The following is a 12,136-nucleotide window of genomic DNA, read 5'->3' as shown; positions in this document are numbered from 1 at the left end:
ATAGTGGTTCTTTTTACGTTATGAGCAAAAGTAACCTTGTTCATACATCCCTATCCCCTGTATGTCAAAGTATCATGATTTTTTGTCTTTACCTAGGTAGCCAGAGCTGTATCATACCCATGTTTATAAAATCTCATGTAACTAATAGGCGAGTCTTCTTCTATTTTAGAATTAGTGTAAACAATATTAAATGAAACGGATCTCAGCTGTAATAAAAATTGGCATAGGTAAAAACTTGATAAAACGCTTAGGACCGACTTTACTTCAAGCTTTTTGGATTTAATGGAAATTAAATTGACCATGTATTGTGATGTGCGATAATTCACAAATGATATAAAAAAATACACGTAGTTTATAAATATTTCATATAGTAAGGTTTTTTTTTATTAATCAAAAGACTGGAATAAATTAGGGAATAAGTACAACATAAAAATTAAGAATAAAAAACATATTACAACAATTATGTTTATTTTATTATTGTAATTAATCTACCATATCCATTACTGAATCTGAATCTGAAATTTCCATATCTTCAACTTCTAGAAAATGATCAGGTGGTATTTTGTTAGCTTTTAAATCCGTGTTGAATAGCATAAGAGCTCGTCTTATATCCCACTGCCTATCTCGCAACCGTCTAGAAAAAAACACAATTATATTTATTGTGACGATAAATGAAAAATATGAGTACTTATATAATAAACGAATGGCAAAACAAATACGCCATATTTCGTGAGGATAAATACCTATAGTTAAATTAAAAACTTATTTCACTAAATCAAACATTGTCTAAAAGAAATTATAGGAAATTAATTATTCAATGATCGATTCCTATAGCTGAACGATCTTAACGGGTATTGTTGGAATAGCGAAAATAAACCAATTATTTTACATGCTCACAGATGTGACATTTTGATTGGTATATTACCATCATCGCGTAGTAAGCGATGGTGTTAGTTTATTGGAATCGGCCGTCATTGGGCTTATGGCCATGCGTCATGAATACACGTGCCGCTTATTTGGTTAAAAAATTGCATCGCCTTCAAAAACCACTTAAAACCAAAAAAATTAACATTACCTGTATACTGGTTAGCAATTTAGGAGTCGCGTGACAAAATAAAATTGCTAGTTAAGCTAGATATACGCATGAAAAAAATTTACGATAACTAGCAATTTCATAAAAAATCAAAAGTAGCCTATAGCACTCAGGAGTAATGTAGCTTCCTATTAGTGATTTTTGTTTCAGAATCTGTTTAGAACTTTCGGAGATTAGCGCGTTCAAACAAACAAACTCTTCAAGTTTTATAATATAAAAGTATTGCTAGAAAAATAATCTCTAGTTACTTTTTAGCTTCAGGCGATTTCAGACATGTTAAGTATGTGAATATCTTCAGCAATGCTTCTATCTCCTCAGCATCTGGACTTTTAAGAGCAATTGGATGTCGACATAATGGAGTTATCTGCAATTTGACATAGCAATAAGTAAATCTTTCCTTTAAAAAGTTATTTCGTATTAAGCTATGCAGTAGGTAAAGCTATAGACTTCAATATTATATGCAATTTATTAAAGACTAGCTTCTGACTATGGCTTCATCTGAGCCAAAAAGATTTTCCGGGATAAAAAGTAGCCTCAGGAGCAACATAGGTTCCTATTAGTAAAAATAAAATTTAAAATCGATGAATAGTTCCTGAGATTACCGCGTTCAAACAAACTAACTCTTAAGCTTTAAGGCGATACCTCAAGGTCCATTTTCATACATTTTGTTTCGGCTTTAATCTGGGTAACTAAACAAGTATTGGCAAGTAAAGAATTTAAATTCACGTCTAGTTAGTGATTAGTTCTCGCAGTTGAAGAAAAACGTAAAAATAATTAATAATCATGGATATTTCGGCCTTTAAAATTTAATATGACGAAATTTTAAAGGCAGAAATATCCATGATTATTAATTATTTTTACGTTTTTCTTCAACTGCGAGAACTAATCACTAACTAGACGTGAATTTAAATTCTTTACTTGCCAATACTTGTTTAGTTACCCAGATTAAAGCCGAAACAAAATGTATGAAAATGGACCTTGAGGTATCGCCTTAAATATTATAGATTTTAAATGTGCAATATAGAAATAAATTTTAAACAAATTCTCCCTGTCTTTATGCAAGGAAAGACATCACCGTCAACAATCAAAACTATCAATAAAAAAATCACTCATTCCTCAAGATAATGAAATTATATTACCGTATTTTCAATGTTGTGCCGCACGGTGTGAGTCAATGTGAACATCTCGTGCATTATCAAACATTTTACCACACGTTTCCTTAATATTTCGAAGGTAAACGTTCTTCTGAATGTAAAGTGGTTCTCCTTGTGTTTCGGTTCTATGTGCATACCATCCAACACGAGAACTACACATTTTTCCTGTAAAAGAATAACATAGCTCTTAATGTTATAATTGATTAAAAAATAGATAATGATTAAAGAAAAATACTGGTAAGGTGCGTTGGGGTTAAATCGGACGCTTTTTCAATGTGTTAAACAGTGTTCTCGAAATATTTTTTTACAAGAATTCTATAGAAGTTATCATAATGAATTATTAACTTAGCTATATGTTATTAAATATACTACATGGTATATATTTTTTAAATTTCTTAAATATAACATTTAATGTTTTATAAGGCTATGAAAAGGTACCATACTTTTAGAAATGTGCGAGAAAGATAGGACCTTCACAGGTATAGTTCGGATTATTCTCTAAAACCGACTATGTTAAAGGGATTCTAAAATCCATAAAAAGAGTATATTCTGATCTAGATAGTCATTTATAAACATTCAAAAAAAATAATATAAATTTCGTAAGATATTTTTAGAAGCGAACTTTGTTTTTTTAATAGTATTAGGCATACGATCTTACCCCTCATCATTGACACTGTAGATATTTTTAAAAATATTCGAAGAAATAGTACATAGTACATACACGTGTAAATAAATAACAAATAAACAAAATTTATCATTCACCTGAGCTAAAAAAAAATACATAATTAGTTCAGACGTTTTCGTGTGTATATTTTGACACAAACTTGCAATATTTTACAAGTGCTAGATCGAACGATTTTTATCCGTTCTTTAACGACAAATAATTGTATGCGTAAAGATCGGATCTCAGGGAATATAGGTGTTTCGACAAATTTCAATAAACAAGTCACAAGATTTATTTCCTTTATGATGTTATACAATTACAAAATGAATTGAAAACAGTAAATACTAAATTAAAATTAGGCAAAATCTTGCATGGGGTTAATCCGGATCTGCCGGGGAACGACGAAATACCGATATTCTGTTTGTTAACACCGTAAACATTATTTACTTGACGGAATCATTCATGTGAACTGGTGGAACGTAGGGAATAAGATGGGGTCGCAGGTAGTGTTGTCTAAAAACAAAAATTATAACACAATTGCAAGTTATTTGATTTATACGATGTTACACCTCCTACGATCTTACCCCAACGCGCCTTATAGCACTTAGGGCATAAATTGCAACGCACCGATACCTATATTAAATAATATCTCTCTTTCTGATAATGCTAAAAACTTACACTACAAAATAGCACATCAATAGTGAGTGAATCTCTGTCGGTTAAACTCTTGGGACATTGTTGCAAAGCTTTTAGTACGGACGTACGCCCTATGTATTTATAGTTGCTGTATCCACCTGACTTCTTCGGTGGTTCCAATACAGAGTTTCTCAGTTCCTTAGAAGCTGAAACATTATATATTAAAAAAACAAAAAGTAAATAAGTTCATATAAATGATTATGCATAGTATGACTTTATAATTTATGTGAAAATTATTTTAAATATATCCATTATGATAGAGTTAAATAAGGAGGCACTATACATGAAAAGTATTCTGCAGACATGCCTATCCATTCCTAACGGACCACTCTTCATCAAGCCTTAAATAGCAGTTTCAGAAATAAAGGTGTATGTTGATAATATAATAATGATTATAAAAATAAAGCTTTAGGCATCATACAGGTTCATAATAACGCTTTTATGACATGTCAATACATAATTTAAGTTATTAAAATTGAATTATTTAGAAAAACAGCATGAGCTAACAGGTACAGTAAACATGGACAGCATTGACAGGATTAAGACTAAGGAAAGAGAAACAAAAGGCTTTAAAGGGATGAAAAATAATAAAATTAACACCGAAATTATTACCAGAAAAACAGCTTATTCGTAGGTAATCCCTAATATCACATCAATTTACCTATTAATTAATTTCTATTTGTTTTTATAGTACCTACTTGGACTGTTGGTTGTTAAGGATAATGTTGCATTCTTGCTGTAGAATGGAAGTAGTTTTGATCGCGTCGGATGATCATAACAACAAAAGTAAAGTGATAAAAACTCCTCAACAAACGCCTTTGTGGAATGATTGGGGGTCACTAGATAATTTCTGATGAATGGAATCAATGCTGTTTTTGGATTCAACTTTATACCATCCTGTGGAAAAAAATAAAACTTATATTGTATGAAATTATTATTGGAGACAATGTATGTCTTGTTGATTGTGACAATATAGATAAAATAAAAAATATATATATTAATAAACTTATTGGTCTAACTTCCTCACCAATTCCACCAATTTAGGAAATTTGAGCCTTAGTGACTTGACATAAGCCAGAGGGTCTAAGTCTTCACACAGTGGGTTGCCTTCTAACCATAACTTTTCCAGTTTACTTTTGTAACAATACATCTCTGGTGAAAACAATTGGTTCAGGGATTTTATCTGTAAAGAAGTTATGTCAAATTTTATTATGAACAATCATTATATAAAGATCAGAAAAACAGTCTGTGATTATTGAAGTAGTGTCGTAATTTATACACAATAGTATTAGTCATATTTTACTATTTTTGATTTTATTATAAATAGCTTTGTCTATGGCTTGTAATTTTTTTTCTGGGATAAAGGGCAGCCTTTAGGACTTAGAAGTAATGTAGCTTCCTATTATTAAAAAAAAAATCAAAATCAGTAGCATAATTTAAAGATTTAAGCCTTTATAAACCTAAAACAAACAAACTTCTTTTTGTAATAATAGTATAGATAGATAGATATGACTTGAATAATAGAATGTTTATTACAAACTACTGCAAAATATGTAATATAAAATAGACATACAACAATCAACATGAAAGACATTTAAATATTATGTAACAAATGAACACATCTTACATTGTTATAACTCAGATTAATAGAAGAGAGGTCTCCTTTCATGAAGAAGTTTAATATAGAGGATGGTGGCTCCCTGAAATAACAATTTATTTAAATAATCCATGTGTATGGTTTATAAGAAAATGAGTCATATTTTGTCCTATATTAGGACCCATTTTGCTTATAAATTACATACCATAAGTTATTACGGCTTAGGTTTAATGATTTTGTTTCCTTCCCAATTCTCAGCATCATTATTTTAAAATGTGATAGTAAAGTCAGCTTGTAGAAATAAATTTTCTTTGTTAGGAACTCTGCAATACACATTTTTATATTTGAATTATATTATGTCCTTAACTTTTCTTATCATTGAACTTATTTTTCGCAAAATATCTTTTTAAGGTAGCATTGTACAAAAAAAAAATATTATTTAAATATAGCAATAAATTTGTGTGCAAACAATAAACTATCTAGACAATAAACAAAAATGGAAACATAAATTTATATAAAATACAATACACACCTGCATCATTACAAAAATCTGACAAATCCAATTCACGGTTCTCAAATCTTTGACTTACAACACTAGAGACTACATCAATTAATGTTTCATACTTATTGAAAAAATCAACTGATGTTTTATCATTGTAAATAATATCTATATTCACAATGATTCTCTCATACAAAAAATTAAAGTCCAATTTGATTATTTTTAATATAAAATTCAAATTGTTTGTGTAGAATGATGTGATTTCATCTTGAACCGATGGGCTGACTGGTATCAGTGCGCAGGTGAAGTATTCACTCAAAATGTCAAAAAGAATGTCTAGAGTTGTAGGCCAGTTGTTAATCTGAAACAAAATCATACAAACTGGCGGTAGGTCTCTCAAAATTGAAAGTCCTCTTGGGCAGATACCACTTCAATGTCCATTTCTGCGCCAAGCAGCAGTGTGTAGTCATTGTTATGTTCTGGTGTGAAGGGTATTGTAGCCAGTATAACTACTGGACATAAAGAGACTTAACATCTCATGTCACTGGAGCGCAGGGGAATACCATCAGGCGAATGGCAAGCTCGTCACCCCATTCAAAGCAAAAAATATATATATGTAGGTATTATGTAGTAACTGAACATGAAGTTATTTGATTTTTGTAAATTTCATTTTCAATCCTGATTTGTTTAGTACCTTGCTCATTGGTATTTCTTGATATCTGAACAGTTAAATCGAAGCACAAATAGCTGTATTCAATTTCTAGTTAATAATAATATTACAAAATTTAAGTTTTCATTTGTTTGAACATGCTAGTCTTTGGAACTAGTTTCAATTCAGAAAATTCCTACACTCAGAGCACTAAGACACATTGTTGTCTCGAGTGCTAAATACCATTTTTGATTTTCAGTTTGCACTTATACGCGGGTTTAGCCTCGATAAGCTAGTAAATAATATTTAATTAATTACCTTACCATAATTTTATGAAAGGCAAAATGTTTTGGCGCATCGTCGTCAGAATTCAAAGTTTCTATGTGTTGTCGAATATCCGGTGTCACTGTTTGCTTATTAATTAAAAATTTGTTATATTTAACGAAATAGGGTTTCTTTGGATTCATGTTTACTTTTGTTGTGGTTACTGGTTTATCATAACTATTTATTGTCAAACCATTGACACTTGTCCATGTTGACAGTTTTTCAGTGCTACCAACAAGAAAGAACTTGGCAAATGGCAAAATTGTTACTTGCCAGTAGCTATTAGCTAGTGCAGTACTTAATTTTGTTGTTATAGTTCATCATGACATGAACTTCCTCAAACGTATTACAAATTGAAGACCCGCACCAACCAGACCTCAGAATCAGACTGCATGACGTCATTCTGTATATAAAGTATGTATCTATTCAAATTTAAATTTATGTAGTTATTCTATCGCTGTCATAAAAGCTAGCATAATTGTGATTAATTAATTAATTGCTACTGTTACATACCGATTATAAATTTACATTTTTTATAGTAAAACAAATTTCAGAGTAGTAGCTAAATGTGTTCTGCGGATACAAACTTTTTACTCTTTCTCGGTAGTCCCAGACTAGATATTATACATAAGGAATCTTTAGTCTTTGGTTCGTAGATTGGAATTGTCTCTGGATATAATTGACATTTTATTGCTCCAAACTTAGCTTTTCATGTAATCTGTAATTGCGCCCGAAGAAAGACTTTGATTATAAACATTTATATTGTGTAAAATAAGTGAGCTGCAAGGGACATTTCTTTATAATATTTAAGTATTGTTATTACAAACAATATGAACCCCAATCTTCTCACACTGTGCAAACTTCTTTTATTCGTTTTAGTTTTAATGAGCGTGATTTCGCATGTAGTCATTGGTAATTCTGCTAAAAAGCTACAAATTGGAGTAAAGAAAAGGCCAGCCGAGTGTCCCATTAAAAGCAGAAAGGGAGATCTACTTCACATGCACTATACGGTTAACTTCTGTGTTTAGTTTACACTTAACCTAACTTACATATATGACCTTTAACTAATCGATTTATTTTACCTTTACATTTCAGGGTACACTGGACGATGGAACAGAATTCGACAGCTCTATTCCTAGAGGAAATCCCTTAACTTTCACCCTGGGATCTGGTCAAGTGATTAAGGGATGGGACCAGGGGCTGATAGGGATGTGTGAAGGAGAACAAAGAAAACTAGTCATTCCCCCAGAATTAGCGTATGGAGAAGCTGGTGCACCGCCGAAGATACCAAAGTCTGCAACTCTCACATTCCATGTTGATCTCGTAAAGATTGAAAGAAGAGATGAATTGTAGGAGTTTTGTAATCAAATAAACGGTTGATACTTTTCTACATTGCTTATTTCTATACTTTACTTTTTATTCACTTTACATTGGTAAAAATCGTACAATATCTATTGTAAAATTCAATACTCTGTACTTTGTGGTGTACTAATTTATTTACTATCTGAATGCACTTATACCTATGTTGAATTAGAATATACCTCGTTATAAATATAAACAAAAGGTAATTTATTACTAATTTACTTTTAAATTAGGAAATTAGTCTATGATATTTCTAGCTGTAGGAAATATAAAAGCTATGAAAAAGTTATTGTTATAGAGAGCTGTAATCTTATTTCCAGTATTATATATTAGTCTATGTAATCTTATATGTTACAACCGTGAAGATCATTATAATAAATAATATACTATGGAAAGCCTGGCAGTAAACTAAAGATAGAGAAGTGAAGTGTGATATGCCTTTTAGTGATAGTTATTAGGTATTCAAATCAGAGACCAATAAACTAGAATTCAAATCTTGCACTTTACGATACCTTATATGTACCTGGTAGTACGTGTCCGTAAAGTGGGAGGTCACAGATTAATAAACATAAACGAAAATGAAATACGATTGTTCACTATAAGTAGTCGTTTTATTACTGGCAAATATCAGTAAATCATAGGTAGGTATTTACGGTATTTGAAACAATAATTTGTTCAATACATTTTGTTAAATCGTATATATACCAAACTGAGTTTCTACCCCAGAAGAAAAACTACTGCTAGAAAAGGTAAATAAAATTTAAACTCAACTAAACATTGTTTTTTTTTGCGAGGGTTCCTATGCCTCACTAGCAGACGTCAAAAATTCATTCGTTCTAGTTGTGCATAATGATTCATCTGTGATCTGTCATCAGCCATTCAGTCAATTTCAGTCCAAGATAACACTTGGCGCTGGTTAGGTACTGTTGCTGGATTAATCATCAACATTGTTTACGTGTTCCAATAATTAGTGACCTTGTGCGAATAAATGTATTTAAACACGATACGGAATTAATTATTATAATAATGGTGAAAATATTGTTCCTTCACCCAGATTTGGGTATCGGCGGAGCAGAAAGATTGGTTTTAGATGCTGCATTAGCGTTTAAAAAGAAGGGCCATGAAGTCGCATTTTACACTAACCATCACGATCCGACGCATTGTTTTGCCGAGACACGTGATGGCACGTTTCCAGTGACTGTCGTCGGCGACTGGATTCCACGATCTATCTTTGGAAGGTTCAAGGCAGCTTGTGCCTATGTCCGTATGGTTTACGCAGCGGTATACCTCGCCTGGTACATAATCCCGGCAGAAGAGCCTACACTAGTGTTCTGTGACTTGATTTCCCTATGCATACCGTTTATAAAAATGGCTCGAGGACCATTTAGAGTTGTTTTCTATTGTCACCATCCAGATAAGTTGTTGACATCTGAAGGTGGGTTTTTGAAGAAGTTATACAGAGCACCATTGAACTGGCTGGAGGAGCTGACTACTGCAAGGGCAGATAAGGTGTTAGTAAACAGTAAATACACTGCAAGGGTATATCAGGATGCTTTTCAGAGCATAAAAGATGTCCCTGATATATGTTACCCATCTATAAATACTGAATTCTTTAGAACAACAACCCCAATGCCTTTGAAGGAAATAGTTCCTGTCGGTATGGATAAGTTTATATTTCTATCAATTAATAGATATGAGAGGAAGAAGAATTTGCAACTTGCACTCAGGGCTTTTGATCAACTCAGGCATATTTTGGATGAATCCAATTGGAATAAAGTACATTTAATTATGGCAGGTGGTTTCGATCCTATTAATTTGGAAAACATGGAGCATTACATAGAGCTGACAGACTTGGCTGCAGAGTTGGATATTGAAGACAAAGTTACATTTATGAAATCACCAAAAGATGTTGAGAAAGTGTCACTCTTGTACAATTGCAAGGCACTTGTGTACACTCCCTCTAATGAGCATTTTGGTATTGTGCCTTTAGAAGCGATGTACTACAAGAAGCCAGTAATAGCTGTGAACAGTGGGGGACCCACAGAGACCATAGTCCATGATGTAACAGGGTACCTGTGTGACCCAACTAGTGAATCATTTGCAGATGCTATGAGTAAGCTGATTCTCAATCCAGAATTGGGAGATAGGTTAGGAGAAGCGGGACTGAAGAGGTTCGAAACAAAGTTTTCCTTTGATGCATTTACAGAGCAACTGGACGGTATACTGACAAGAGAGAGGCAAATAGTTTCTGAACATAGGGCAATTGAGTATGAGCAGAAAAAGAAGAAATAACAGAGCGCTGACACTCCAACAATATATGATATTGTTTGAGTGTACCCCACTAAAGTAATGTGCCTAAGATTTGTAAGATCTGTGACATCATCACTTATATGGTAGTATCCTTGATATAAAACATTAAATCTGAATTTTAAAAATATTAAAGTATTGCTTCCATGATTCAGTATTGGAAATATCTGAATGCAGTAAAAATGTGCTTATCCTATTCTTGTTATGAAGTAATTTCAATAGCTTAGTCAAAATGTATGAAAGTACCTATTTAATGGCTTTGCTATTTGCCAAAAATAATTAACTACCATATAATTAAGGATCTGTAAACTATAGGTACTTAGTTTGTGAAAAAAAAAAACAAATTGCAAATTTTTATTTGCAGCAATTGCACTTTTTCTTATGTAAATTATAAAACTTCTACATTCTTAAGACATTTTACACACAAAAGTTTTATGAAGGCGGGAATAGCGCGGTCTGTATATAGTAACTCGTCAGAAACTGCTAAAACGCTTGTGTGTGAGAGCTCTAATTATTAATTAATATTTCTGAAAATAAACATAATATATGTAACAATATAGTTTTTACGAAATGTTACGATTTTTTCGTCTAATCTGTTAAGACACAAAAGAGACATTAGATAGAAATTGTCGTAACAATACCAAAACTATTTCGTTACATACCTTTTTTTAGGAAATACACTAATAGCATTTCTGTACATACTAATTAAATTTGAATAACATTAATAATTTGTTGTGTGATATTTTTCAAAGTATGGTATAGTGTAGAATGTTAAAACAAATAGATGTTTGAAGATATTAATAGTAATTTTGTATTCATTGACTTCTAAAGATAAATTAATAAAGGAATTTGAGACGATAAGAACTGCTATTAATGTGAGAATGGAATAAAAAATTGATAAATTGAAGTTGGTGTGCACTTGCTACTTGATTAAGTATATCACAATTAAATATTTAATGCGAAAATCCTATTGTTATTTGATGTCTCCTTTATTTACCTTGATGAGATTGGTTATATATAATAAGGATGTAAAATATCATTTTTCATCCTTATTAAGACTAGCATTAATAGAAACAAACAAATGCATTTTGCACCAAAGTTACATATAATTTTATTATTATTAAGATGAGTTCTTCTCCAGAGGAATTGTAACTAAAACACACACAAATAGCTTATATTGTTTTTACTTTTGTCCTTGAGTGCAGTCTTGCATTTTCAGAGGTTTTAATGATGTTAATCATTTATATGCTACTCAACGCATTTTGTAACGACCAAATACTGGAATATCTGATGGTTGGAATATCTGACCATAATATGTAGGATACTAAGTTGGGAGCGAAATGTTGAGCAACCCTTTGGGTTTTGAATTAGCATTAAAATTTTTAATATTGTTATCTCGAGGTATTTAGAAAATAACATATGTTTTCATCTTTTCAGCAAACTAGTCGTAATAATATGCTAGATATAACATTGTATGTAATAGAATTAAAAACATCTTTGATAAATTTAGGGCTTTCTTATGTGGAATTTTTGCACATAATGTTTTAGTTGGTTATATTTGTTACTTAAATGCCTAACTAAAGTGATATAAGTTTGTAAATGTTGTGAATATAATAAATATAAGTATATTAAATATTTATAGTTTTATTTCAAATTGATTTTTATAATTCCCATTTATTAACAGGGTGTTTTTTTAAACAGACTACTTTAGTTTTTTTTTTTTTACAATTTTTTAACTTTGTTTATATAACTAAACTCATTAGACAATTAAGATGTGGACAGCTAAAGTAC

General features: G+C 31.3%; 3 protein-coding genes across 4 annotated transcripts; 2 read left to right on the top strand and 1 right to left on the bottom strand.

Moving 5' to 3' along the window:
• Positions 1 to 451: 451 nt before the first annotated feature.
• On the bottom strand, positions 452 to 6,937 carry LOC115452022 (nuclear RNA export factor 1). 2 transcript variants are annotated; one of them, XM_030180457.2, is made up of 10 exons: positions 6,676 to 6,937; positions 5,737 to 6,064; positions 5,410 to 5,527; positions 5,235 to 5,307; positions 4,635 to 4,790; positions 4,306 to 4,504; positions 3,590 to 3,759; positions 2,233 to 2,412; positions 1,342 to 1,457; positions 452 to 634 (listed from the first exon to the last, which is right to left on the bottom strand). In XM_030180457.2, the coding sequence occupies exons 1-10, from the start codon at positions 6,817 to 6,819 to the stop codon at positions 484 to 486; spliced, it is 1,635 nt and encodes a 544-aa protein (XP_030036317.1). In that variant the 5' UTR covers positions 6,820 to 6,937; the 3' UTR covers positions 452 to 483. The 2 variants fall into 2 exon arrangements, with proteins under 2 accessions (XP_030036317.1, XP_030036318.1); XM_030180458.2 differs by having other exon boundaries at positions 3,590 to 3,753.
• A 405-nt stretch (positions 6,938 to 7,342) lies between these two features.
• Positions 7,343 to 8,071, top strand: LOC115452021 (peptidyl-prolyl cis-trans isomerase FKBP2). The gene is made up of 2 exons (XM_030180456.2): positions 7,343 to 7,686; positions 7,772 to 8,071. The coding sequence occupies exons 1-2, from the start codon at positions 7,507 to 7,509 to the stop codon at positions 8,027 to 8,029; spliced, it is 438 nt and encodes a 145-aa protein (XP_030036316.1). The 5' UTR covers positions 7,343 to 7,506; the 3' UTR covers positions 8,030 to 8,071.
• An 811-nt stretch (positions 8,072 to 8,882) lies between these two features.
• On the top strand, positions 8,883 to 11,978 carry LOC115452020 (alpha-1,3/1,6-mannosyltransferase ALG2). The gene has a single exon (XM_030180455.2). It carries the CDS (start codon positions 9,065 to 9,067, stop codon positions 10,328 to 10,330), a length of 1,266 nt encoding a protein of 421 aa, XP_030036315.1. The 5' UTR covers positions 8,883 to 9,064; the 3' UTR covers positions 10,331 to 11,978.
• The last annotated feature ends 158 nt before the right edge of the window (positions 11,979 to 12,136 follow it).

Source organism: Manduca sexta, chromosome 6, assembly GCF_014839805.1.
Source record: "Manduca sexta isolate Smith_Timp_Sample1 chromosome 6, JHU_Msex_v1.0, whole genome shotgun sequence".
NCBI classification, from domain to species: Eukaryota; Metazoa; Arthropoda; class Insecta; order Lepidoptera; family Sphingidae; genus Manduca; species Manduca sexta.
This window is presented reverse-complemented; position numbering and strand designations above follow the sequence as displayed.